The sequence below is a fragment of the Parathielavia appendiculata genome (assembly GCF_033297405.1).
Source record: "Parathielavia appendiculata strain CBS 731.68 unplaced genomic scaffold N657scaffold_12, whole genome shotgun sequence".
In the NCBI taxonomy this organism is placed as follows: domain Eukaryota; kingdom Fungi; phylum Ascomycota; class Sordariomycetes; order Sordariales; family Chaetomiaceae; genus Parathielavia; species Parathielavia appendiculata.
Window position 1 is genome coordinate 704554 of NW_026944231.1, and position 27435 is coordinate 731988.

The 27435-nt window shown below is 55.1% G+C and overlaps 9 protein-coding genes and 1 non-coding gene across 10 annotated transcripts; 6 read left to right on the forward strand and 4 right to left on the reverse strand.

Moving 5' to 3' along the window:
• Positions 1-307: 307 nt before the first annotated feature.
• Positions 308-2408, reverse strand: N657DRAFT_648241 (UPF0052-domain-containing protein). The gene is made up of 5 exons (XM_062793484.1): positions 2059-2408; positions 1843-1977; positions 1767-1784; positions 1435-1717; positions 308-1350 (listed from the first exon to the last, which is right to left on the reverse strand). The coding sequence occupies exons 1-5, from the start codon at positions 2129-2131 to the stop codon at positions 456-458; spliced, it is 1404 nt and encodes a 467-aa protein (XP_062645182.1). The 5' UTR covers positions 2132-2408; the 3' UTR covers positions 308-455.
• Positions 2409-3981: 1573 nt separating this feature from the next.
• On the reverse strand, positions 3982-6303 carry N657DRAFT_635975 (uncharacterized protein; the record flags this gene model as incomplete). Its single annotated transcript, XM_062791382.1, has 2 exons — positions 3982-5581; positions 5633-6303. The coding sequence occupies 2 exons, from the start codon at positions 6301-6303 to the stop codon at positions 3982-3984; spliced, it is 2271 nt and encodes a 756-aa protein (XP_062645183.1).
• A 2304-nt stretch (positions 6304-8607) lies between these two features.
• On the forward strand, positions 8608-8729 carry N657DRAFT_t118. The gene has a single exon. It is a non-coding gene; the product is annotated as a tRNA-Leu (tRNA).
• Positions 8730-9077: 348 nt separating this feature from the next.
• On the reverse strand, positions 9078-12810 carry N657DRAFT_692467 (acid protease). Its single transcript, XM_062797166.1, has 5 exons — positions 11912-12810; positions 11771-11843; positions 10587-11072; positions 9699-10532; positions 9078-9635 (listed from the first exon to the last, which is right to left on the reverse strand). The coding sequence occupies exons 1-5, from the start codon at positions 12655-12657 to the stop codon at positions 9510-9512; spliced, it is 2265 nt and encodes a 754-aa protein (XP_062645184.1). The 5' UTR covers positions 12658-12810; the 3' UTR covers positions 9078-9509.
• Positions 12811-12943: 133 nt separating this feature from the next.
• On the forward strand, positions 12944-13338 carry N657DRAFT_128690 (uncharacterized protein). The gene has a single exon (XM_062785853.1). The coding sequence runs from the start codon at positions 13017-13019 to the stop codon at positions 13254-13256; it is 240 nt and encodes a 79-aa protein (XP_062645185.1). The 5' UTR covers positions 12944-13016; the 3' UTR covers positions 13257-13338.
• Positions 13339-15024: 1686 nt separating this feature from the next.
• N657DRAFT_673710 (uncharacterized protein) lies at positions 15025-17268 on the forward strand (the record flags this gene model as incomplete). The annotated part of the gene is made up of 9 exons (XM_062795706.1): positions 15025-15046; positions 15228-15323; positions 15386-15441; positions 15539-15642; positions 15676-15724; positions 15765-15831; positions 16141-16172; positions 16255-16333; positions 16538-17268. 9 exons carry the CDS (start codon positions 15025-15027, stop codon positions 16882-16884), a joined length of 852 nt encoding a protein of 283 aa, XP_062645186.1. The 3' UTR covers positions 16885-17268.
• Positions 17269-20725: 3457 nt separating this feature from the next.
• On the forward strand, positions 20726-23080 carry N657DRAFT_128738 (uncharacterized protein). The gene is made up of 2 exons (XM_062785857.1): positions 20726-21003; positions 21182-23080. The coding sequence occupies exons 1-2, from the start codon at positions 20978-20980 to the stop codon at positions 22983-22985; spliced, it is 1830 nt and encodes a 609-aa protein (XP_062645187.1). The 5' UTR covers positions 20726-20977; the 3' UTR covers positions 22986-23080.
• Positions 23080-23649, forward strand: N657DRAFT_128729 (uncharacterized protein). The gene has a single exon (XM_062785856.1). The coding sequence runs from the start codon at positions 23175-23177 to the stop codon at positions 23613-23615; it is 441 nt and encodes a 146-aa protein (XP_062645188.1). The 5' UTR covers positions 23080-23174; the 3' UTR covers positions 23616-23649.
• An 868-nt stretch (positions 23650-24517) lies between these two features.
• Positions 24518-25134, forward strand: N657DRAFT_128726 (uncharacterized protein). Its single transcript, XM_062785855.1, has one exon. It carries the CDS (start codon positions 24677-24679, stop codon positions 25013-25015), a length of 339 nt encoding a protein of 112 aa, XP_062645189.1. The 5' UTR covers positions 24518-24676; the 3' UTR covers positions 25016-25134.
• A 627-nt stretch (positions 25135-25761) lies between these two features.
• On the reverse strand, positions 25762-27023 carry N657DRAFT_128722 (uncharacterized protein). The gene has a single exon (XM_062785854.1). The coding sequence runs from the start codon at positions 26797-26799 to the stop codon at positions 26158-26160; it is 642 nt and encodes a 213-aa protein (XP_062645190.1). The 5' UTR covers positions 26800-27023; the 3' UTR covers positions 25762-26157.
• Between the last annotated feature and the right edge of the window lie 412 nt (positions 27024-27435).

The window sequence follows — 27435 nt, forward strand, 5'->3', positions numbered from 1 at the left end:
ACTGCAGTATGTATGGACATCATCTCCTGAGACACGCGTTTCTGCATACACATCGCGAAGAATGTCACGATTTGATCTTGCAAGCGAGGACTTACCGGGCTTCCGTTGACTTCCACTAGCCTCGTAGTTCTGGCACGTGATCCGGTGGCGCCGGGGAGGCAAGCTGCTCTTCTTTGCGATGCCTCGAGCATCCGACCCCAAGCGGGAAGCGAAATGCATGGACATGCCACCCGGGCCACTCATCTCTGGGTTCCTCTTGTTGACTTCCCAACATCGGGTCATGGACCTCAAGACGGAGTGCTTCCGGCTTATTGTCCCGCTGTGGACGAAGAGCCATCAGATCCCTTACACTGTAGTTCGTCTAGGTGTATAGTAATACAATTGCAACGTCGCAAAACCACCCAAACACCAAGTCACCAAACACATACATTCCCCAACAGCACCACAGCAGGCCCTCACGAACCAATGATCCACTCCAGCGCCTCTCCCAACGCCGCCTCATCATACCTCACACCGCCCTTCTCCGTGACCCGCCCAGCAACCTTGACACACACGATCCCCAGCCTCTCGAGCTCCTGCACATCCACAACCGGCCACCGCCCTTTCCCCCCCTTCCCGACATCAGGATCCAGATACATCAGATGCGTGACATAGCTCCGCAGCACCTCCTCTCTCCCGACCATCTCCGGCACACGACTCTCGACACAAGCCCTCGCGATGGCGCTCACAAAATCCTTGGCCGTCATCGGATCCCACCTCGGTCCCGTCTCACGATCGATGCTGCTATTCAAAATCAACACCTTCTTTTTGATGTTCCCCTCCTCATCCCCGCCGCCGCCGCCAATCGCCTGCCCCACTTTCCGCAGCACCAAACTCGGGATGATGCTCGTGTACAGACTGCCGATGCTGTAGACGACGGTATCGCTACGCGCCAGCGCGTCGACGACCTTTGGGTTGGCCGTCGGGGCGATCTCGTGGCCGTACGGGTTGATGTACCACAGGCGCTCGATGCGGGCGGGCAGGTCCTCGTTGTCGTCGTCCTTGCTGAAGGCGATGTTGGGGCGGCGGAGGGCCGGCAGGGAACCAGGCAGGTTGGCGTCCTCGATGCGGTCGTGGTCGGCGGCCGTGAGGGCGGGCGCGATCTCGGGGTCGTCGGGCAGCGCCGTGGGCGCCGACGGGTGCGAGATGGCGACTTGCCCTGCGATGGTGCTGCCGTCGCGCAGGCCGGCCGAGATGTGGTGCGTGAAGTTGGAGTTGATGGCCGGTAGGACCGAGATGTGCGGAGGGATGGAGCAGATCATGGAGAGGAGGTAAATTGCGGACTCGAAGGAGCCTGTGAAGATGCGGGCGCTGCAGTGGAGAGAATAAGGTAGGTTAGCTGGAGAGTACGGTAGGATATTGGCTCGGGAGGGAGGAAATCATGGATATCTCTACCCGGCGAGGAACATGTTGCCGACGCTGGCACTGGCAAAGTTAAAGACGTTTGGCGGCCGGGCTCTCTTGACAATTTCCAGGTTGAGCGTGTTCAAGACGGAGCGGATCAGCTCCCTCTTGGGGCTCGAGATGAAGCCCCAGAGCAGCGACCGCGACTCAACAATGTCGAGCCACTCGGAGCGAGACTTCAGGGGGTCCGAGTCGAGCCGGTGCTCAAACAGCGCCTTGAGCGCCGACATCTCCTTGTCGTCCTCATGGTTGGGGATGAGCCGGACCAGGCGACCTCAAACAGGGGTAAGCAGCGATCCTGACTTCGCAAGATTTTGACTCACTCCGAATATCGCCAACACCTGCACATTGTCAGTTCAGACTTCTCTATCCCCGCCAGCTCATGAGGTGGACACTCACTCGGCCCCCCGACAAAGCGAATCAACTCAGACGAACTGCCGCCGTTGTCGCTGATGGGAATGACGTAGTTCAGCTGGCACCGTCGCTTTTCCACAATTTTGGAAAAGACATCTACAAGGCTATTGGCCGCCGTGCCTTGAGAAGGGGCACGTCAGCGATGCTTCTTGATGATCATAGGGACTCTCGAGGTCCAGGCCCGTCCCAGGGTGCACATACCTCCCGAGAACACAGTAATACCCAGCCTTTTGCCATTCCCATACCCATTGGCGTCAGAAGTTATTGAAGCCATGGAGGACTGAGGTTTCATCAACGCAAAGATACCCAAGTGCGAGCTCGACTGTCAAACGGGACGTTGAAGTCGCGTGGTTCGAGTCGGCTGGCAGATAGTTGACCTACGTTACCCCTGAATCCTGTGAAGCTTAGCGGCCAAGCCCAAGACGTTTATAGGCGTTGCTATAGCCACCGACCCGTAAGCAAGACCTCCTTGTCTTCTCCAGTCTGAGGTGTCCACTCAACGTGTCAAATTCCTATAATTTTATCTGTTACGATTGCTCATAAAATGAAGGATTGTATCATGAGTTGACTCAAGTACTGGCCAGATTGCAGTGTACGGATCCGTACTCATCGGCACTGTCGGGGCGGAGTATCCGTATGGGGAAGAGCGCTGTTAAGTCATCGGCAAATCCACGGAGATTTGTTGCTTCCCCTGAGCGTCAACACGAGCGTGAAAAAGCGGCTGTGTCTGGCCAAATGATACAAACGAGCATGAAGCGAAGCAATGGCCAAGAACGATATACAGGTACCGTATCGGCAACTTGTTTCAGCTCTCCTATCATTTGGTAACGTTGCTTGAGTGAGATCACACTTATGAGCCTTCCGGCGCTTGAGGCCTCAGTCCCTCGGTCCTCCGTCAAGCAAGTAGAGAAGACAAACCACAAGGAAAGTAAAGAAATGGCTTTTGGTGATGGTAACTGCCACGAGGACAGAAAGCAGACAAGCAAACGCCGCCTTGATTCAACTGATGAAAAACCTAGCCGACTGACTACCATATCATATCTCCTTACCCCAGGGCCCACCCCTTTCATTTTGGGGCGTCCAACAACACAATACCGAAATCAACTACAACGAAACAAACCAAGTTCCCATGCCCAGCTCCCAGTACCTAGCTCCCAGTGCCATGCAGTAGGAAAAAGAGAGGAAGAAGGGAAAGGTAATAAAGGCAATGGACATGGTCTAGACACCATCGCATCAGCCACTGGGAAAAACCAGTAAAGACCCAGGTAGATGGGCGTTAAATAAAGCAAACAAGAAAATAACGAACTTTCAACCAGTCCCCTCACCCGATGATAACCATCATCCCTCCCTGGGAATACACCTCCTGACCACACCAATACCATAACCACCAACCAGCCAACCAAACCACCTCACAACCGGAAAGAGCAACATGAGGGACAGCACCAGCAAAACGACAATACAACACACGACAAGAGCCATAGCAAAAAGTCAGACCACGCAGCAGCAACAACGACCGGAAGGAAGCAAAGCTCTTTTTTCAACGACAAGACCCCCAAAAAGGAGTCAGCACCGAAATTGAAATCGACGGGGCTCGCTCGCACACACAACGAAACAGGCCAACAGACTCATAGGTTTTATTCCCCCTTACTCTTAATGCTCCCTCTCCCGCTGCTCCAACTCAGTCCCAATTCTCGACTCGACTCGATTTCCCCTCCTTCCCCATTCATTCAACGCTCTTCTTCTTCTTCTCCCTTCTCTCCCATCCGTATCAAACCTGGGGACTAATCCAATTCAACACCGCTTTGCCATGACATGCCATGTCAAATCATGTCTTGTTCATGTCATGCCATGCCGTAACGGGATGTTTCTTCCCTTCAGCGCACAATCACACCTCGAACCGGATCCCCCTTAGCTCACCTCAGACCCCGGGCCAGGAGATACCATCGCCGCAGCTGGAGCTGGAACCGGCACCGCAGCGGGAACGGGAATCGGCACCGGCACCGGCAACCCAGCCTCTGCCAGACCAGGCCCAGCCGCAGGAACGGGAACCCCAGCCGCCGCAGAAACAGGAACTGCCGCCGGAACAAAAACCATTACCCCTCCGTTCCCTCCCAAACCACCGCCCTACTGCGGATAGTAAGGCATCGGCTGCTGGTAATAAAACGTTGTCGCGGGATCCGGACTCGGCGCCATCATACCGCCGGCCATGCCCCCCATTATTCCCATCGCAGCAGCATACGGTCCCTGGACCGCCGCCGCCGCTGCCGCCGCGCCGGGAAACGGATGAGGCGGATACCCGGCCGCCGGCGGCAGGGCCGGCACCTGGGAGTAATAATCATAGTAAACAGTCCCCTGGGACTCGCGGGCGTCCACCATGTTTTGCGCTTGTTGTTGCTGCTGCTGTTGTTGTGGATGTTGTGGGCCTTGTTGGCCTGCGGGCGGCTGGGGAGGAGCGGCCATCTCGCCGCCCTGGGTAGGCTGCTGCGTGTAGGGAGGAATGGTTTGCTGTTGCTGTTGTTGTGCCGCCGGCACGAAGGCGGGGGCATTTGCGTTGGGCGCCATGTTGGCGCCAAAGGTTTGGGGGTAGTAAAAGCCTTGCTGAGGTTGCATCGTAGAGTATGGCTGGCCGAAGAAGGCCGGTTGGGCATACGTGCTGGGCTGGAACGGAGCAGCGTGGACGGCACGCTCCGGGATTTGCGACAAGGGAGTGGAGGATGAGAACTGGGACTGATATGAAGGGTGGCGGGCGTGCGTGTCTTGGGCGTAAGCGTTGGGCAGCTGTGGCGGAACTTGTTGGTGGAAGGCTTGCGCATAGGGGCCGGGTGGGTTTGTAGCCTGCTGAGCGGACGGCTCGATGTTCTCGACGGAAACGGCCTTTTGAGGCCTGGGTTGGTGCATGGGAATAAAGTCTGATCGGTTCTCCTGAAACGTAGGCTTTTGAGGAAGAGGATGTGTTTGTGGTTGCGGCAGCTCGCTGATGGACGGCTCCGGCACCTTCTGGGAGACATCCGGCTTGGGCGGAACAGGCATAGTCATTGCTTGTTGGGCATAAGGAGGAAGGCGGACGACGGGCCGAGCGGTGTCGACCGGGAGAGCGGGCCGCGAGATGGCCGAGCCGGTCGGCGAAAGCATAAACTCACGGCCAACATCTTGGGCGATCGATGACCGGCGGCTGAGACCAATGCTAGGCGAATAGATACTCCCATAGACGCTTCCGCCCCAGACGCTCGTGGCCCGGGAGAACATCCCAGACCCCAGTATCGACCGTGGGCCCTTGCCCCGCGCCCGTTGCTGATTCGGCCGCATCGCCCGTGGGATAAAGATGAAAGACCTGTCGCTGGCGGGGAAAATGTAGCGGGGCATGACAGGTGGGTCGTGGTATGGGATGGAGATGCGAACAGGCTTGTCGCGGCGTAAAGGCGGACGGTGATCAGGCAGCTTCGTATACTGCTTCAACGCGACGCCGGGGAACAACTTTGGCTCTCCCAATAATGGGATATACACCCTGATCGTCGCGTTGCCAATGTGCTTCTCGGTTGACATGGCCCGGTTGATCGGGGTGTTGCTCGTCGGTGCGGTCGGGATGACGCCGTTGCCGTTCGGCGGGCCTTCGTCGTTGGGGAGGTAACGGATCTGTCGAGGCAGTTGAGGCTCGGCGATCATCTCGTGCATGTCGTGCTTCCACATTCCGTTCGTAATCGGGTCTGGAATAGACGGTGCATGACTGGAGAAGAGGTCAGTATCTGCAACGAAAGATTTCAATAGGTAAATGTACCTCATGAGCGCGAAGTGATTGCCAAACGCTCCTCGCCCCCGACCGCGAGCACCCCGAGGGAATGGCCGGAAGCCATTTGCAGCAGGGCCAGCATGCCGGTGATCGTGCAGGAAGAAGGCGCCCCTGTTCGGTACGAAGGTCGGGTCTTCGTCCCTCCTCCGCCTATACTCCTCGTGCTCTCGCCGCTTGAGTTCCTGCTGGGGCAGCCGTGGTGGTTGCTGCGTCGCGGCGCTCGAGCTGACTACGATTGGCGCCGCGTCCTTAGCAGGCGGTGCTTGTTTGATGTCGTCAAAATGCAGCTCGTCCCCGTCCTTTCCCTTGTCGGCAAGTGACAGCTTGTTAAGCATGGACTCGGCGTCGGCTATCACGGGCTGGGCTGGCTTTGCGGGTGGACTCTTGAGGGGCTCAGACCCTGTCCGGCGCCGGAACCCCGTCTTCGCGTGGCCGTGGCCTAGAGGTTTCCGGGCGTTGGGCGACGTGGGCGACGCATCGTCAATGTTGCTCGTATCGCTGTCATCGGCGGGGTCGTGCTCGTCGCTAGCGATGGAGCCGTCCGTCACGGAGTCGTCGTCGAGGTCGGCCAGATCAGGAGCTCCCTCCTCTTCAGCCTCATCTTCGAGGCGGCGGCGCTGGCCGATGATCTTTCTGCGTCTTACGCCTGCTGCAGCCATGTTCGTGAAAGCGGGCGCGGCTGGGCGCCGAGTCGGTCGAGCGAGGGCACCTAGGTGCGGAGGTGGTGGGAGCTACGATGACGTCGCCGCCGTTCGATCATGCGTCGGCGGTGGAGGATGGCAACCCTCTGAGTTTCGTCTTTCAAACTCTCTCCCTAAGGTGGAAGAGATGGCTGCGGCCGGAACCGTCCTGCGGTTGCAGAACGACCGATGGCGAGTGCTGGAAAGATAATGCTCGCCGGGGCTTGGAAAGGGCGAATCCGGCGCACTCGTGAGGAGAAAGCAGGAAGCTTGGGCCGAGAGAGAGAGAACGAAGGATGCAAAATGCCCCGGGAGCTTCAGTCTGGATGGGCAATCCTGGGTTCCGAGCTGGCAGTAGCCCAAGTCGAGCAAGTCCAAGCAGGGTTGCTGCAAGCAGAAGGAAGCGACCGTGCTCCCTGTGGATGGACGAATGCGAGTGGTCCAAAGGCAATATTGGAGCTCCTAGAGGCGAATAACGTAGGTCGCTGCTATGACGGCTGTTGATGATGAAGGAACGTATCCAAAAACATGAGAGACTAGGAAATAGAGCACCGTGGCTAGGAACAGAGCCTCTGTGTCTCAAACAAGGCTGCGGCGTTGTCTTTTTTTTTGGGCTGTTCTTCACGGGATGGAGTTGAATTGAGCCTGGAACCAGAATTGGCTGGGCCAAAAGCTCATTGCTACTGTTTCAGTGCATAGTGAGAATAGCGCTTGTCGCAGTCCATCTCTGACTAGCGTCACTGCTTTTTCGTTATCCTCACTGTGTCCAGAGCCATCACGTCCCAAGGTCGTCTCTACCTTCCATCCCGCTCCCAACTTCCCCTTAAACTTCACCTTCACTTTCCACGGGCTTCCCTAAACGCAAATTGGGATGGGTTCACCACCAGTTTCTCTGCACCCGTGCTGCCTGAGCTCTATATGTGCAACCACACGAGGCCACCAGCATGTCGCGCCCAACATCCTCTGGAAATCGCATCTGCCACACATCCCCCAGCCAGTCAAACGGGAATCTTGATCATGCATAAGAGGCTGCGGCTGCCTGGCACACCAACTCGAATTTATTCTTCTGTACAACAGCAAAACCGCGTTAAACCGCGTCGACTGAAGATGGGGTCTCGAATCCGACCGTCCGCCAATCGTTGCTGTGGCCTTTCGGATATGCACGCGTCGCCACCTCGAGATTCATGAGACGACCAGGATACCCTCTCGAGAGCACGTACGCCTGAGGTCATCTACCACAACTACCTTAGCTTTCGGCTGCCTAGACCTCGAGATGCACGGTTTCAGGGGCTCTAGGGAGGAGTTAGCCTTGGGGTCATGCGGTGTTGGCTATGATGATGATGACCACCATACCTTAATTGACTTCCGTGGCGACTTGCAACACGGAGAAGGTGTCACGGGACTTGCGTCCCAGGCGCCTGCGTTGCAAATATAAGGACTGGCCCTATGACTTGATGGCACACCGAGAAGCCAGCATGGTGCAAGATGTAGCCCCAACGGTTAGCTTGCAGAACAAGCATCAAGTAAAAGCTGTAAGTCAAGCCGTGGTCTCAGCTTTGCCCAGCTTGTCGGCCTTAATTGGTCTACCGCCTTCAGGGCTGCGGATGTTTTCACGCTGCCGTTGTGCTCAGGGGCCGCAGAAAGCTGGCAAATATTATGGCGTTCTACATTTACAATCTACCAGTTTCTGTCTTCCTTGTCAAGGCTCGATATATTCAACCTCACAGTTCTCACTTACCTCCCTCCTCCTTTCCGTCCATCATGAAGCACCAACGTCAGTTTGAACCATCTCTCTCAGTGGCTGTACTTATGAGACCAACTCCTCTCGTTCCGACCCTACCAAGACAAGGAGAAAGACACCAACTAATACTCAACTAACTTTGAACAACCTTCAAGTTCTCCCCCTTCTCCTTCAACTAACCTCTACAGGATACTCTCACCTTACCCAGGCCCCAATTCATCACCCTCCAACGTCTTCACACTTATTCATGAAACCCATTTCAAAACTCCAACACCTGCGAGCTTTCCTCAATATCCACCGGACAGGCACCTCTGTTTTACTGTCCTAGGTAACGTAAGCTGATATGCAATGTCCTGTACCTTAGTGGAGACCTCCCCCCTCCCTACCAACCACTCAGCCAACAAGGCCCAAGATACAAGACCACCACCAACCCTTACTCCACCGTCCAATATCCACAAGACACGAGACACTACAAACACACATCAACCCTCACTCCACCGCACTTCAACATCCACACAAAAGCTTTAAAAAACAACAAAAAAGGCAAGGTGGCCGAGCGGTCCAAGGCGCCAGGTTCAGGTTCACCTGAATTTCTAAATCTCTTCCCTCAGGCAGATTTCCTGGTCTCAGTAATGGGGCGTGAGTTCGAATCTCACCCTTGTCAACACTTTTCTTTTTGCTGGCTTGAGTCGGTCAGCCCTTTACACCATAAGCTTTCAGTTTTCTGTTTTCCTTCTATCAGTGCCTCCCTCCCTGGCATGGGACCAAAGTGCACTGTTATGAAAGATTGCGCCGATTCAAAGCAGCTACCTTTTGCCTGATCTTGACCGAGTCCCACCGCAGTCACTCAGGGGCAACTAGGGCAAACTCTAGAGCACATGTACTTACTGAATTGTTTAAACCACCTTGAGTGGCAGAGTCAACGCAAACGGGGGGCTTGTATTCCATTCTCTCAGACAATACTGGAACACTCAGCAGTCTGGTCAAGCCGGTTCCTGAGCCCTCTCCCCCGCCGCGCGCTACCGTATCAAAAGCCTTCTCCTCCTTCCGCCTCTCGCCGCCATCTTGAATCAACTCCTCCACTTCGCGCCGTTCACTTGGACCATACTAATATACTCAAACTTAACATCAAACTCAAGATATGATGGAGGACATGGCCGAGAAAGAGAATGAGAACCATATTCATCAAGGTGCTAGGATCTGTCCATTGCCCACGCTGCCAACGTCGAAAGGAGTGGAGCGTGCAAGTTACAATTTCCATTCCCGTGTCTCCATCACACTGCCATACCACAGAATCTTTCCTGCAAGCCTCGATAAAGAAGTGAAAGCAAACGACGAATACCAGCCTCCTCCAGTTGCACACAACATCTTGCACCACCCAGCAACTGCCATGGTTGAGAATGCGGATGACGAATACCAGCTTCTTCACAAATACCCGCCACATCTAGTTGAGCACGGCATCGTGCACCGCCAAGTCACCGACAGATTTGAGCTTCGGCGATGCCCCGTTGCTCACAACCTTCTCAAGCTTCGGAACGGCACCAAAGCGCTTGTGCCCCAAGTCCCAGATCTGCAGAACAGTTAGTTGGCCCGGGTGCGAGAGCCAAGCAGAGCAATGGCGTCCTGAACTCACCGCGTAGATTGACTTGAGGAACGAGTCACCCAGAATGTCAAATGGGTTCTCACCACGGGATTGAACACCTCCATACCACACTTTGTCGTCAGCCATGGCAAAGAGAAGGTCGTGCTTCTGAACCTTGAAGTGTTGGCCGCCGACAGCGATGCTGAGTTCCGGAAGGTCCTCCACGCTGATGTCCTTGGGAATGGTGTAGCCCTGGTACTGCTCCGAATATTCGGCACCCGGAATCTGGGCGTACAAGGCTTCGCAGACAACGTCCGAAACCAGGGCGAGAGTTGTGCCCGTGTCGGCAATGGCGTTGTTACCGACCAGGGAGATGACCTTGTCGTTGACTGAGGCCTTCTCGCTCTTGAACATCCAGAAGCCATCGTTGGCGTTGACATTGGTCCAGTGAATGTCCTCGCCAGATTCCTTGACGAGATCCTGGTCAATCCATCCGAATGTGTAGAACGATTGCTCCGTCGGGTCTCTGGAGCTGTACAGCGCCGAGGTGAACAGCGAAGCGTTCTTGGGAATGTCTTCCTGGGAAATCATGTTCTCGACAACGGTGGGCTGGGGATCGGGCTCACCGTTCGACTGAATCGTGTTGATTTTGCCAAACGCCAGGCCGAGCAGACCGTCCATGGTGGTTTCCTTGGCGAATTCGGCCGACATGTCTGTGGCGACCTCGATGGCCTGGTCTTTGATGACGAGCCCGCCGACCGTAAGGAGGTCGGTGCCGACAATGCCCGAGGCCGAGCTGCCGTCGCCATACTGGATCTGCCAGGTCTTGGCCTCTGCGAGCTTGAACGTTGACGACTTCTTGGGGTCGAAGCTTTTGGGGTTCACCTGCAGGCACTCTGTTAGCGTGGAACCACTGCAGCATATCTTGGGGGCTCATACCCAAAGATCGGCCGAGCCGGTGTCGAAGTCCAGCATGACCTTCTGCGGTTCATTGCCGATTGAGACCTCGCACAGGTACTCGGTGTCGTTCTGCACATCATGGGCAGTGACTTCACCCGGCTTGTCATCGTCCTTGACCTTCTTGAGTGTGCCCTCCCAGACATGGCCGGGCTTCACACCCGGAGCAGCTCTGCCGGGCGTGGCATCATCAGCCTTGGTGAACTTCTGGAAGTAGGGGCCAGGCTTGGTGGGCTGGAAGCCAAAGCGCTCCATTGCCGAGACGTAGGACTTGGTGCCATGGCGCTGGTATTTACTGTTGAGATTCGCCTTGATCTTTTGCAGGCCGAGCTCGCCGCGGAGTTTCTCCTGCTGTTCAAACATCTTGAGCATCGCGGTGAGGGCGGACTCTGACGTGGCCATTGTGACAAAGCGGAGGGGTTTGTTGATCGACGTGTGGGAGAATTGTCGAGAGGTGGTCAGAGGATGCTCGGACGTGTCAGAGGCTTGACGACGTTCTGTCTGGGCCGAAAATGGCCCCAAATGCGAAGATGCAAAGCAGATGGTCAAGATCTGAACAAGCTCGAAATATGAGAGAGCGTGAGAAAGGGGAGACAGAGAGAGCAGGACGGGGCTAAATATTGCGATTTAAAGACCGTCAGTCCCAGCCCGGACTTGGAAAGAGCATGATGAGTCTGTTCCTTGGGCTGTCGTCATCACGCGCACGATTGACAGGAGTTGGGAAGTGCGGACCCAGGTCGATACCGCGGTGGTAACTTGAGGAGAGAGCCATGGACTTGCTTGGACGTGGGGGCGGCAGCCACGCCTGGCAAGCACGACTGAGGGCGCCTCCAGCTCAGCCCGTGGTTCACGACCGGCAGGAACCCGGTCGATATGATTCAATGCTCATCGCTGCTGCTTCACCCAGTTGGCGCGCTGTCGGAATCTTTGTCAAGCAGCCGACTCGAAGTCACAGCCTGACAGATCAAGCCCGCCGAGATGAGGGGCGAATTCGGTACTCCTCAGGCTATCCGATCCCAATGGTCCCGCCTACCTCAGTATCCGGCGCTTGCTCGACCCTATGAAGGAGCGTAAAAGAGCAGGTGAGCTTTGCCCATGATACCTTCGGTGTCCGAATCAACGAAACTTCATCTCAGTTTGACTCTCCCGAAAAAGAACCCCCTGACTCCGTTACTCAGCCAGCATTCTTCGCCATCCACGAGCGAGTCGGCCAGTATTGTGCCTTCGACAGCGAGATCTCTGCGCGGCCAGTCAGCAACCATGAAGTTTGAAGCCGGCTCCGGTCCATCGTTGCGCAATCGACATACCGTTCGAGTGCCCACCTCCTGGATGTCCCGTTCTGGCCTCCGCATCCCTCCTCCAAGCTGTACTCCTTGCTCACAGGGGGAGTCACCCAACTCCCTCCTCTCCAAAAGTAGGGAGTTGAGATGGAGCCCTCCATCACAGCACCATTCGCCCGGTTGACGATGAGAACCTCCTTCAGGTCAGCAGGATTGATTTTGGCTCGTTGCCTGGCGCCGTCGTAAGCGGCCCGCTTCGTCGTCTTGAAGTGAGTGAACTCGGAGCGGCTTGTCTGTGGACTGTCGACCAGAACCTCGTAGGTTGGAATTTTGGAGGGAATGTTTCCGCGGAGCCTGTCACTGCGAGCTTCTTTTGGAGGAGGTAGATGTTCGGGGAAGAGGTTTGCGAGGGTCGTATCTGGAGCCGGCCCGGAGCTTATGGAGAGTTCGCCGTCTTTCGTGATGGATATTCTCACTCTCAGGGGAAATTGTTGGTCGTCCCCGATACTGTGCATAGTGATGTCGGCTAGCCTCGCTACACCGAAGTCTCCCTCGAGAGCCTTGACGGCGGCATCCCAACCCCAGTGAGTGGCCGCTCGGAGCATGCGGTCCCTATGGTAATCTAACAAGTAGAAAGGCGATGTGTTGACCCAGTTCCAGCCGGCATAAGTCAATTTTCTAGCAGGGACCTGAAGCAGTACTGGATCGTATCGAATGGAAGTAAAGAGGTTGAAGTCGTCCTCCATGATTGTACTCGATGTTGTTGTTGACATGCCCTAGAAGCCATATCTGAGCGAGAGATAAAGACTCTCAGAACGCTTCGGCTACGAGACCGACTGCTCTAACAAGATGAATTCAATGGAAATAAGTATCACTCTGTCCGATGAGGGTTTGAACCTTCTTTTGCCAGTTAGTCACTACAGCTGGTGACGATGCTCGGCTCAGTGGAAATTGCCTATCGTGGGAAGAAGAGTTCATCTGCCCGCCCCACTTCAACATCTTCATCCAATCAGAACGCCGAATTACCTTGCTCAATCAAAGTCAATACTGCTTGCTTCCAGGTTCTCCTCGCAGAACACAACAGTGAGGACAACTCACCTATCCCCCTCCCTACTCAGGCTCTGTCATATGTATGTCTGTTATTGAGCGATCTCTCGTTTTGTTCTCCCTGACCGGCTTTCATGGGAGATTCGCGCATATCAGCTACCTTGGCCTGGTTGTTGGCATACAATCCGGCCCTGGTTGGTTCGCCAGTGCAGTACTGAAGCACCTCTCCCCTTTCTTCTGTTACTTTTCGCCTTCTGTCTTCTTTTCTCTTTCCTCTCAACCTTTGAAAGATCTACTATCTTCTTCGCTCTCTTACATTTTCTGATATTTCTCTTCTGGCCCCAGTGGGCAAAGTCCGATCCGTTCCTTCACCGGCACTGGCGAAAGAGATTCGTGACGAGACGAGAAATGCGAGCTTCCAGGACGGATCCAATTTTGGAGTGATTGTATGGTCAGCACTCTGTTCGAAAGAACACACGGCGGCGGGTTCAAGGTGGATCAGGCCAGACGTGAGACGTGATCCTCCTGCTTACTCTACTGATAGCCGTGAGACGTGTTCTCGTGATCACCCGGCCAACTGGATGTCCATTTATACGAGGGACGCCGGGTGTGTGGGTAGATAAATGTAATGCTGGCGGGTGCTCTGTCGGCGGAAGTCTGGAAGCCATGCTGTCAACCGTCAACCACCGTGTCGGACGAAGCACCCTCGCGCCTGAACCTGTTGCAGAAGACAGATATCCAACCATGTTCCCACTTAGGACGATTGGCATGGGATCAGTAGTGAAGTGCGACTGACGTCTTCATTGCCATGGGGCGCCGCGATTCTAAAAGATAAGATTTACATGTTGGGGAGAGCGGTCAGCGTTATGACCTCAGCTTTGGCGCTGACAACAACAACAGCCGGCGGAGGCTTCCACTCTAGGTAGAGCTAAACGACATGCAACGCTGGATTACCATCTCATTCCTGCGGGCCACCGTCTTTTTTGCTTGCGGGTTCTCCAGAGATTTGTTCAATTGCACCAACATCGGCTCTTAATCCAGACTCGCGTGTGTAACTTGGATCCGGGGCCGAGAAAGACATCTCCCGATAGGGCTCGTAGGTTCAAACCGCCGTCTTACCGATCAGAGCACGAGACTGGACAGGATGAGCCAAGCAGTCATGGAAACCGGGTTTCTGGAATGGCTCCTTTCCACATGAGGACCTTGGTTTCACATCAACCCATCCTCATCCGGTGCACTCCTTCGTGTGATGCAGATTCATGTTGTGCTCACCACGTGGAACACAATGTTACCAAGCAGCCCAGGAATCTACCTCCACGACTTGGTCAAATTTTCTGCTGGGATGTCCCAGTTGGCGCTGACCGCTCAGGACATCACCTCATCAATTTCCGAATCAGGCCAGGAGGCCTGTGTTGTGCCTTTGCTGTGTCTTATACTGATAACCCGTGCATCAGGCAGGTTAAATCTTACAGATCTCGTTCTTAATTCGCGTGGTACAACAGACGAGCACTACATACAGCAGTGCGGAGCGTCCATACGGTGCTGACAAGTTCCGGTATGAGAAGGGAGCTGCGAACAACGCCACCTGCACGACAGTTTATTGCAAGACAGAAACCTCCCAAAATTACACCAACCTCGCAGGGCTCATTCGTGTCATCCCAGCCTCAACAACCAGAGTCCCTCAACCGAAGGGTCTCGTTACCGTGCTGCACAACATCCGCCGGCCATCCCTCCAGCCTTACACGTGTGCGTGACTGGTCGGAACGGGGTGATTCGAGGGTATCAACCGACCAACCGTCTATGAGAATGGGACTAAGCCACCACGCGTACAATTCCCTGTGTCATCCAAAAACCCTTCCTGCTTTCAAGTCCACTCCTGCTTAACGTGGGGAAAAGAGAGACGTCCATATCTGGCAGGGAGGATGTAATCCGGAGGACATGTTCCACCACGGGACGATGGAAGCTGGGCGTCTGGTTCTGTGGACGAACCGTCTAAGCCCGTCTGGTGCTGTAACCATTCCCAACTCCGGTAACAGGGTTAAAACAACCCGGCTGGTGGTATATAGCGCTCAGCAATCCGGCAGGCTTCCGACATGCCGAGCAACCTGACCCGAAGTACGATACAGGGGGATGAACGACTGGATGAACAACAACTTGAAAGCTTGGTAGTCCGTACATGTACAAATAAGACCGTTTGCCACCACCCGGGCTGCCAGGGAGAACCAACCCTCGTCTCGTCTTGACACCATCAACGAGTTTTAGCTCTCAATGGGATCCTAACGACTTGCCACTGCAGCATCAGACGACGTATGGAGCACTGCACTGCAGCTTAGCGTCCTGGAGGGTTTCATCCGGCTCCGGTCCAGTTCCGCAGCTAACGAAAAACCAGGTTGTATATAAGGTAGTTAGGTAGGTATGCATTGCACACAATAACCTATTTTCTCCGACGGACAGATTGCCCAGTCATATCTTCCGACCCTGGCGGATTTCAGATCCTCGAGATTTGCGCTGTGTGTGGAGAAGTCCGTAGATCTGAAACGGCTTTTGGGCATGGATGTGCTGAGATTGGATAGCTTGTTCTTGGGATGATGACGGTCGATCTTCCAGGACCTCTCTACGCGCAACTTTGAGTGCTTGGGTGAGGTGATCGACTCCACAGCAGGTGGTGTGTTAAGTGACCGGACAGGGAAAGCCAGGATACTGCACTGCATGTAAGTCATGGATTTGTTGCTTATGGTGTGTAGTGTGAACGTCAGGCTGCGCCGTATTTCTGCCGCTAGGTCATTACTCGAGGTGAGAATGCGGTAGCTGTACGGGCGAACACGCTGCGCAGATGCGGCACGGCTCGTCCTCTTGTCTGGGTACCTTGGGTATGCCGGTGCCTGGCGAGAACCAGTACGGTGAGTGTTGGGGGTGTTTGCTTGGGAGCGTCTTCCACGTTCAGAAGGATCGATAAGCTCACAAAGTTCCGACTGTAAGAAGGCAGCAAGGTACAATGACGGAAAGAGAGGTGGCACAGGCTTGATGAGAGCTTCGGGACCAAGGTACCGCCTATCCTCCCTCGGGCTCTGTTCGCAGAATTGAGATGTTGTCATGCAAGGGGATCTAGGGGACTCGCCTTATTACGGTAGTTAATCGTAGGTAAAGCAATATTTCAAGGTCGATGACCGAAGGTATTATAGCAGATCAGGAAAACACACGGTCCCCAGGTGTAATGCTACACTCGCTGCCCAGAATCCTGGTAAGCCGCCGCGCCGCTGACTCGCCGCCGTCGTCCAAAGTGGGCTTTCCAATCGTCCCGTAGCTATGGTTGACAAATTTAGATGTCGGATTTTCCGCTCGGGAAGTACGAGACAATGGCGTCAGCGCTATCAGGTAGCGCTGTTTCGCACAAGAAACTTGGTGTGTGGTGTCTCTCCATTCCATCGTCCCTTGGGATGAACAGCGGTGGATTCAAGTCTCCAATGACTGCTCGCTCCCTGTTAGGGAGTCGGGTAGTCCCGCGGCTCTGCTCTCCTAGCGTATCTTTACGTGCCGCCTCGACGGACGGTCTCCCGATTCCCTTCCAGGTCTGTTGGCAGGCCGGCCTATCTGCGGCTGGTACAGGGCGAGAGGAATGGTGCCAATGGTGCTCACGTGTCAGGTCTCCGGGACGGCTTTTGCAGAAGAGCACCTTGTGGCTCCTGGATGTCTCCTTGCAAGTGTCGCTCTATGATGTGGGCGCAGCTGGCAGGCAGCGGCGACTCCAGAACACAGATCCGGGGCGGGAAACGGAGCCTAGAGAGTACTGCAGCTGGAAGCTCTACACCAGTGCTAAGGCGAGGCGGCGTGGTGTTCCAGAATCCCCAGGCATCCGTTTTCCCACTTTCTCCGGCCAATCCCCCAGCCCAGGCGCATGCGTTTTTTGGGGTCGTCGGGCGCTTCCTTCTGAAATGCGTCTTTCCGATCGGTGATGGACGCTTGAGTCCCTGTCTGCTCCAAAGAAGTGAAGCATAAACCAACGCTCGCTTCAGAACGTATGCTCGGCTGACTGTGGCCTGAAGTGCTGGAAGACCCTCCTTCCTGTCATCAAGGATTTCCCAACCCTTACCGTCCTGCAGGACAATGACAGTGTCGCAATGTCGGTGCATCACGGAACCAGGAGGCCGCCCCAGTCCATTGTTCGAACTGAACTTGGTAATGGCAATAACGCGCTCTGGCAGGGACGTGAAGGGCCAAATTAGGGCAGTTTCCATCACATCGGATCACAAGGCTTCCGGATCGCCATTCTCCAAGGAAGAAGGTAGTGGGTGCCGCTCGCGAACAACTGTCTGTTGTTGCTCTGTGGTACTCGAAAGTGTTTCCGGGTTTGTCCTGTAACGCCAAGAGAAAGCTCGGTGCCAAGCTCTCTATGCTGAAACAGAGGCGCCGCCCTGCAACGAAGTGGAGTCCGAGCACTCCATCTTGAGTCGTTTACGATCCTGAAAGTTATACCACTACCGAGATCCCCAAAAGACTTCACAGATGGAGCATTGAGCATCTGCCAACCGACTGTGAGACAAGTGGCGGCTCCTAATTGGTACCTACAGTCCAACGGATCTGATCCAGTTTTAGCAGCGCTCTGCCAACTGCAAGTTTCATAAATATATCCCGCCACATGTGGTTACGGAGACAGCATATGATACCGAGTCAGACAGTTATGACGTAATTACAGGATACCACATAGTTACTTCTTTACGATCTGGTTATCGCTGGGGCAGTTTTGTCCCCGATGCTAGGAAACCGCTTGTGCCGGGATCTCCCACACCAAACACTCAACCCCTGCCTGCAGCTCAACTTCGGAGAAAATCGAAACCCAGCGTTTCCCATCGTCAGGTCATCCATTCCTGTGGTTGCAATACCTGCGGTACATCAGACAACGGCCCCGAGGCGCGCCATTTTAGCAAAGCCTGCATTTGCCGGCTAGAATGGCCGCAAATTGGTCAGACGGTGCACCGCATGCCTCCCTGCCGCCGTGAACCGCATCCACCACACAGTTCGACGCTCTCTCCCTCTCTCTCTCTGGCGGCTCCCTGCCATGTGCAATACTTTGTTTGACTCCTACCTGTCTGTTCACACATGCTCGCCCGGCCGGCGGCCAAACATGGCGTTCCCCATGAGCCGTTTCAGTCTGTCGATCCTCGCGGCTGCTGCGCCTCATCCACCAACGCCTGCAAGGGCATGGCGTGTGCCTTGAGCTGCCTTAGTTCGATGGGTAGATGCGAGTGCGGATGCCGGCGTGTGCAGGCACGAACTTTCCACCGGTCTCTGCGTTAAGCCCTCTACCGGCCTCGGAAGATCAGACAATCTGTAAGACTGTAATAGATAGGCAATGTCAAGTCTTCCCTCACGCGCCGGCTGATGGACTTGGTTTCCCGATGCATGCGTCCATGACAACCGATGGCTCTGTCCCAGGAATGCACCATGGGACAGGTATAGCGCTCTGCGATATGCTCGATGCACCGTTACCGCGATCGAAACGGTCCTCGAAAAGGAAAACATTGTGATCTGGTGATTGCATCCTGGAAACACGGCATCTACCGCAAGAATTTGTGTCTTCGAGCATCAACCTGGCATGGCTGGGCCATCCAACATTTACCTGGTGAGATCATCCCACTTGACCTCCGCTTCAATGAAAGGTATCACTAACGTGGTAGCCGATGGGAAGGGTTCTTAGCAACATACTTTTAGCTCTTCCCGTCCCTTGCTTGGGCACGAGCGCCGCACCGATTCCCTAGATTTCTTTCGGTTGTTTTGTTCTCCGATTCGAGAAAGCAGCTACTAGGTAAGTACCCTACCTTGGCTGCGCGCTTGAGGTCCCCAACTTTCTCCGCCCTGATCCTTGTCCGGCACATACTCTGCAACCCATCGTTCTGGGCCCCTACTTTTCCCAGGAACCCTTGCCGTGCCAGATCGCCTTCAAGGATGGGCCCTAGTGAGCTCAACTGCCTGAGCTCAGACACGCACTGTCTCCGGAACTGTGCCCTCGATTCATGCTGCGGGACGACGACACACATTAAGCCCCAGTCCGGACTTTGGGTTGTGGCTCATCTGTCCTGGTGTTCTTGTTTCTCTTGTTTCTCTGAACTACCTTACACTGACACCATATGGCCCATCGTCCTGTCCTTTGTCGTCCTATGTTTGGTTCTCGTTTCTCCTCGAACACGCCCGAGTCCCTGCCGAGTATGGTTCAACCTTCTCCTTGTTCCGTTTGTTGACGTTGTTCTCCTTCGGGTGTGGGTATCGCGGGCTTGACCCTTTGCCTCGAATTTGAGTTTGGCTTATTGTTCTGATCGAAATCCCTTTGTTGAGCTGCCCACTAATCATCATTGTGGTCCTCATGACCTTGTTCTGCTGAGCTGGCCTTGTTTTGGTGTTTTCATCCCATTGCTGGCGAGGCTAACTGTGTGGTTGAGTCACCATGAATAACACTATGCGGATCGATCAAATGCTGAATGGCGCCCGGCCACGGGAAGGCTATTCGGCTTCGCCAGCTGCCATCCCAAGCTCTTCACATGAGCGCCCCGCCTCGACCTCGACGAGCCCGATCTACGAGCATAAATATTGCGATTTGGGAACAACCGCCTCGAATTCCGCAAGCTCAACATTTGCCAATGAGAATTCCAACCTGGGGCCATCTGCCTTGAATTTGGCCAGCTCATCCCAGGCCGATCATTATTCCAACTTGGGGACATCTGCCTCGAATTCGACGAGCCCAACAACCTACGCCCATAAATTTTCCAGCTTGGGGGCATCCGCCTCAGACCCGACCACCTCAACATACTCCCACAACCATTCCAACTTGGGAGCATCCGCCGCGAACTCGACCACCCCAACCTACGTCCACAAATACTCCAACTCTGTACCATCCACCTTCAACTCATCCGGCGCAACTTACGCCTATCAAAATCCTAACTCGGAGGCATCCACCTTCAACTCAACCACCCCAACTTACGCCCATCCAACTTCCAATCCGGGCCCATCCACCTTCAACTCAACCACCCCAACTTACGCCCATAAATATTCCAATTCGGGAGCCTCCACCTCTTCCTTTGCTTCTTCCATCAACACTCACAACTCTTCATCGCACTCGCGCAACCCATCCTACTCAACCACATACTCGATTCCTGAAACACCACCCTCTGCACACTCCATCACCGGCCAGTTTCCAAGCTATTGCAGCATCGATAGCATCGATACCCAGAACAAAATGGCCGACATGACTGATGCCGCTGATGAGGATTCCAAGCGCAACATCCCCCAGGTCGTGGATGAAGAAGACGACTCACCACCAGTTCGTCGACGTTCATCACGATTTGCAAGCCATCGCGCCCTCGATGTTACCTCCGACGACCGTGCTGACTCGCCGACGGACGCTGTCATGCCCATGATGCGACGCCTGCCCGCTGGCTTGGGAGGAGCGGCAGCAGAGAGTAGCAGGTAAGCTATCAAGATGCTGAAGACGACCCGATCACACTGCCCATCACATCTTGTCCATCATCATATTCGAGCCCCAATATTCGATCGGCGATCCACCAATTGTTTTTCCTTTGTCGAGCACCGATTTCCGGTCACAGAGCATCAATTTCGCCCGTTATCGATTGCCCCTCACTTTGGCACCTTTTTTCGTTTGTTTACACTGCCTCCGGCTCTTGCTTTCAGGGGCCAGAAACAACCCCTGAACTTCCCTGAACCCCACTGTCGCAGTTTTCTATAGCCCCGCCCGCAATCTGGACGACGGCAGAATTGTTCCGGAAGGCTTCAAAGCTTGGGATCGCGAGTCTGTTCAGATCGCGGCCTCTTCGGATCGCCATCCCGTGCCTTTGTACATCCCTGCAAGCGCGGGGGTCCAATGCGACAACCCGGTTTGTTCCCACTTTTCACACCCTTCCGGCACTTCCTGCAGAAGCGGGAGATCGGTGCACCACCCCACATGTCACCCGGCACGCCGGCAGTTACACCGGGACCCCACGTCTCTTCGAGCTTCTGGATCTTCATGGAAGGGACCGTTAGGCCACCTCATTGTTCATGCCCAAGCCCATCTACGTACAAAGGCAAATCATCCCAAGTTAAACCGGGTCACCGGGGCCAGCTATACTCACCTCCCTACCCCTGATGGAACAATTACCCGGCCCTATTCCTTTTTCTTTCGTTACACTGTCACGCACAGCCCTCACTATATGGCATTGCTTGATGATGAATTCTTGTTGTGCATTGCTAACAGACACCCAGCCCATTGCAAGCCGCTTCGTCTTCAAGCCCGCTCGGCCCCGCCCGCCACGCCCAGCGCTCACCATACAGCATTTATCACCGTGCTTCGTCTTCCTCAGGGCGCAGTGTCGTTCCCAGCCGCAGCTCGGACGCCAACCCAGCTCAGGCGCCCGGCCGCATATTCCCACACATCGCACAGAACAATGACCCTCCGCTGCGATTGGACCAGGTCCTCATCAGTTCGGCCGTCCCTCGGCTGTATCAGACAATCGAGATCCTGATGGAGGAGTGCGACTTTACGCTGCCTAAATCCTGCAAGTTTATGGAGGACTGTCTTATGACCAAAGATCTGGATCCGGCCACGGTTAATTGGCGTAAGTCCATGTCACATATCTTTGGTCGCAACAAGAATTGCACGCGCAGCATCCCAGAACATGTGTGGATGTGGGTATGCAGAAAGCACTACCAGCGTGCTAGGTACCGAAACACCCATGAGTTTAACAAAAAGCTCATTCGCATGGTGGAGCTCCAAATCCTGCGTCTCGAAGCGTGGAGCAATTACAACAAGGACCGGGGGCTCCATCAGGAAGGCGTCGTCGTGGACTGGACCCTCGAGGTCCGGCGCCGTGAAAAGATCCGGCTCCAAGAGAACAGGAAGCGCAAATCCAGGTCAGATGAGGACGACGATGAGGAGGATGACGGAAACGAGAGTGAGGACCTCAGCCCTCTCGCCACTGATGGTATTTTGGTGCCCCAATGGCTGCTCAACGAGACCGGCTCGGGCAAGTCGACCGCCGAAATCCAGGAGATTGTGGCTCGTATCTGCCGCGAGCTGGACAGCATGACTCTCCTGGCTTTCCCAGACATTGAAATTTTGCCCAACATCGTTGGGGAGAGGGTCAAGCCCAAAAACAACCGGGCCAGGCCGGCGCCCGTTCCCATGCGGCGGAAGCAGCCACAGCCTGCCCCTCGTACTCCCTCCCGCGACAAGCGCCAGCGCCGCGGTGAGAATGATTACGACGATGAGCCGGACCATCGCGCTGCTCACCTCCCTTTCCGACCTCATCCTCAGGGTCCCGGCAACGCCCACTTTGAGAACAACCGCTATGCCTACGGCAACCAGCCGGTGGCCATGCCTGGTGCTTGGCCTCCTCGCTTCCCCGATGCTCCTCCGCGCGGCGGCTCCCATCAACGCGCTTTCTCCATGGACAGCAACGCCTACAATCAGCCTGCCATGGGCTTCCAGGCTAACTATCCCGAGGCTGCTAATGGCTACTCGGGTTACGTCCAGGCCCAAGCCACCCTCCACGGCCGCGACTGCATGCGTGACCCCGCCTACGTCGCCTCCAACCTGGGCCAGAATATGTTCTGGGATGCCGATTACCGCAGGTATCACCAGTCTCAGCAGCAGGCTGCCTATCCCCAGAACGACTACATGCGTCCGCCTGTTGCCGGTGGCCCCCAGGGCGGCCCGCCTCCTGCTGGTGCAACTAAGCATTCGCGCCACTTGAGCACGCCGCCGCGCCCCCGGCCGACTATGGTTGGTCATGGCAACGACGGCTTCAGTACTCAGGACGCTCGCTACGAGCCCGCCGGCAACCCCTATGTCGCAGCCCAGGCTGCCGCCCCCACGGCCAACATGTACGGCCAGCCCGGCCCCAGGCCCTCGCCCTACAACGGTCTCCCGGCGCCGAACCCGACTTTCACCAGCGACAGCATGCCGCGTGCTGCTGAGTACTATCCGTCGGCTTCTACACGTCTTCCTCCGCACGGCGGCGCCCCGCCAGCTGACCCGTACGAGGCGTACCCCCCGGCTCGTCGTTGAGATCTGCTCACTCTGAGAGACGGACCCGTCCTCACCTGATGGAGGGGTCCTCACCTGATGGAGGGGCTGAGAAACTCACTGGAGACGGTGATCCCATGGCGACAAAGGACGGAGCAGACAGCGGCTGTTTTTTTTCCTTCTCGTTTCTTTTGCTGAGATCACAATGCCACAATGCACCATTCCTGAGGGATGCGGCAGCGGAACATCAGCGACATTGATCTTTCTCTCGCTTCTCGTGGGCTATCGACAAGGAAGCTCAGCGCATTCCTCAACGCATCTATACATCCAGTCGTCTCTTTCTATACTTTTCTGATACAAATTCACTGGGGCGGATTTGGCAGCCGCCCTTTTCGGCTTCGCTTTCTTCACCATCGAGCGAGCAAGCGAGTCAGCGATCAAGGGTTTTCTTGCACGCCCACCGCTCCCCTCTCTTTTCTCTTGGTTAGGCGGGGAGGACATCATAGTCACCGTGACACGACGCAACTCAAAAGAAAAAGGTCCAAAAAAAAATCCATAAAACGACAAAACAATCACCGAAAAAAAACTTCGCTTCTTTCCCCCGGTTCAGTTTCTGATCAACCGAACCAGACTGCCTCGGCAACAGCGTTCCCACCGATACTCGCTGTTTAATGGCTGCGCCACCCCATCCATCACTTCACGGTCAGTTCCATGGTTTCAACGGCCCAGGGCTATGTACTGCTACCATACCATAACGACAAGAAGCTTTTCCTTTTTTCCCGCTCTTGGTTTCTCCTTCGCTCGCGGGCTTCGACTTTTCGACATCACATACATAACTATACCGTCAAAAGTCTTCCAGACGCACGACGCGCTGAGCTGGACTGGTGACAGTCGTTCTTCGGGCTTGGTTGGTCCCTTCGTTTCTCTTTGACTCGGTATCATTGGCTGCGTGCGTTGCATGCGTGGTATGGGGGGTTACTTTCTTTCTTTTCGTTCAGCTCTGAGTTGCTGGGGGCTAGTCGGTCGGTCGTTCTTTGCGGGCGCTAGGGGCAGTCCGTCTCGGCAGACGTCCTAGACAGTCGCCTCAGTCGCCATGGCAGATGCGCACCTACAATCGAGATGGGCTTGGTTGGTCTGGGTCTGGAGTCTGGTCACTATCGCGAGCGGACTCAACTAGACTGAATTGGACTGGCTACCACAAGACAAGGAGAGTGATGGAGTGAACATCCCGGCATGGATTTCATGGATTGGTTTGACTGGTGGATCGGGAAGGGAGATGCGGTGCGGTCGTCGTTTCCCGTTCGCACTTTACTGTCCCACTCGGGGAGTGAGTGGAATGGATTACGAGGCGGGGTTATGGTGGTGGTGGTGGTGGTGATGATGGCCCGGGAAGTCAAGTTGGCCCTGCCAACATAGACGACAGCATGGACGGCATGGACTCTGACCGGTCAGACTGACTGACTGGTTGAGAACCAACATCAACATCATGCCCGACCACATCATTTCTCACTCAAGATTTCCTATTTTTCCTATTTTTTTCCACCCTTGATTTATGGAACGGCATTCAGATCTAGGTGCCAAGCCTCACCCCCTTTCGCCTTTCCAGGAGGCATGACGGTCACGACAGGCACGACAGCCACGGACGAGGCCAATGAACCCTTCTTATGCATTTCTGACACCGGCATGGCCTGGGCATGGCAATGGGAAAACATTAAACGGCATGGTTGGATGGGATGGGTACGGAAATCTGGGAATGCTGGGACATGATGAATTTGGGTTTGCTCTTTCAGTCAGGGCAGCAGGTCAGGTCAGGTCAGGTCAGGGTCGGGTTTCCGACGGTAGGCTGGCTAGCTACGGCCGGCAGGGTTGCATCATCACTGCATCTCCAGGGCGTTTGGGGGCTCTCTTTTCCTTTTGACTTTTTGGGTTTTATGGGTTGGGTTTTCTTTTCACGACGGCCAATGGGTAGAGGCGGAAAAGTTTTATTGATGCGTTGCGTTGCGTTCTTTTCCTTTCCTCGCCCTCAATTTTTTCCTTTTTCGGTTCTCCCTGTACCACAATTGGTCTTGTAATTTCTATCCGGTGGCGGACGAACCCCTGAAGCTTTGCTTGATCGGCTTCGTTACGTCGGCTGGCGGGCTTTCAGGGGCCTAATCAGCGTTGCCCTTCTGAGTCTCTTTGACTGTTTGGTTTTGGGTGGTTTGGGCTGTGTTTGCTTTGCAATGTGCTTTTTGGGTTGGTGATGATGGTGTTCGGAGTGTGCGGGTTGTTGGTGGTGTTGACTTGCGTGCTTTGTGGATGGCTTTCACCCTCACCACACTTGGTATGGCGCCGCGCTTGCTTGCCCGTGATGTAGGCTTGGCTTTGATTGGCCGGGCTTTCTGTTCTGGCTTTGGTTTTGATGATTCATGATGAAAGGCGAATGATATCGGGCGGGACCTCTGCGTTTGGGACTTGACGTGTTGATGATGGCAGCGGAGGGGCGGCCATGGTGGTTGGGGCCTTGGGTGTGTTTAAAATACGGGCGGTTGAGCCTCGGGCCTTGGATTGTACGATATATCTTACATGCCTGGTATTGGTAGTCCTGCTTTAGAGAGCGGCGTGGGCCAGTCATTTGACTATCAGCGGCAAAGCTCCGATATATAAGTGATATAAAGCTCGTCGAGGGGCAGGTTGAGGATCCTGGCATTGGTGTTGATGGACTCCCAGCTGAACTGAAGACACAGTACTGCTGCATTGCTTGGTTATGTGTTCACTTTGAGCAATTGGCAGTCCTGGGAGTTAGGGCATAACGAGAACTCCAAACCATTGATGGGAAAGCCCAGCTAAGGTATTGGACCGTGCTCGACGCATGTTGTTAACGGGCACGGGGGGTGTCGTATAGGGACTACGGTTGACTAAATCCTCCAACGAGCGATGTTGGTGTTTATTTCTCCTCAACTCATATCACGATTACTGCGAGTACCTACTGCGTTTTGTGCTAGCACAGTCTCCTCCCATCTACACAATGAGCGGAACTTTTGTGGGCAACATGGGGTAGCGAGAGAGTACGACGACTCGAGCTGGCCCATCAAGGTCACTGCTTTTGCCAGGGTCAAGCTCTTCGGATGGAAGCTCCTTGAGACCCCTCTTTGGACAGCGGATGCGATGCACACTGTGTGGGCGTGCGGAGCGAGATGGAAAGCTCTGTTGTCATCCTTTTCCAGCACAACCATCAGACGGAGCGAATACCCCGCACAGGGCGATGAGGATCGGGCGAGGGCCATTGTGTCGGTGCGGTGATTTCCGCAAAGCGATCGATGTGGCCCTGCGCACGGCGAGCTTGGACCGCCCTCTGACTCGGCATCCTTGTCGTCAGCCGATATGGGTGCCGGAGTCTGGCGGCGGCGTCCAAAAGTGGACATCGGCGGTCGTTTTGAAACTCGCCACGGGCCGTGGTCAACGGTTTACTCCGGTGAGACAATCTTCTCCCATATGTCCGGATGAGATCGAGGCGAATGGAAGGCTTGCGACTCCTTGATCTGGATGAAATCTCATCTCGATGGGTGCCATGCCCGGTTCGCTCCGTGGTGATTCCGAAGAATGTATCAAAGTGCGGGGGACAAGCCTCGCTTTTCGGCCGTCCCTTGCCATGCGACAACATCCCCGAGAACTTATGTCGGCTATAGCGAGGTTGGGGACCGATACATGGTGGTGTTGAACTTGATGTTACGTGTCTCGTCAGGTCTGGGCCATCCAATAGTAATCCCGGCACATGTAGCGGTTCTGTGTCACCCCAAACTGCGCAGTTGGATGCGGACGGGACGGGCAGCGATTGCGGGATGCAGGCTGCTGCGTTATGCCGTGTTCGAGACATGAGCTTTGCGTGACATCATCTCGAATTCGAAGTCCTGGGTCTCGTGCCTCGTCGTTGAGGCCCTTGGGTTCTTTGAGTTCAACAAGCTAGACAATCTGAGTGGGTTGCGGGTTTGACGTCTGATGCTGTCCGGCTTGACAGCAACTGCAACAGCGAGGAGATTGGGCCTTCGAGTTGTTGGATAATACAGTAGGTGAACTGTACTAAGTTCCGGCAGTGTGGAAGTGATGGAATTTTCCGTTATTACTCCTACCTGTGCTGTATTGTACGAATGAATGGGTGTGGGGCTGGGCTTGGCACGGCCTGGGACGGGGAACTTTGGGGATTTCTCTCGACGGCTTGCCAAGTGCACCGGCAGTGTGCATGCGCTATTCCCGGGATGGCAGGCCCCGAACATCGAAGGACATGGTCAACCAATCACTGTGGCATTCCAGAAGTTCCAGTGCCCAAGCGGTTTGTTGGTTTCATACACCAGGGCACTCGCTGGCTCTGGAGAGGGTGGTTGTAATCGGGAACCGACTCGCACAGAACATGGCATGGAACTTTCACACCGGATTTGTCCCGCCCTTTTCACCCTGGCAGGGTGAAGCCGAGCCATTCGTCTTTGGAGATTTGTCCCAGTTCAGCTTCTTCGAG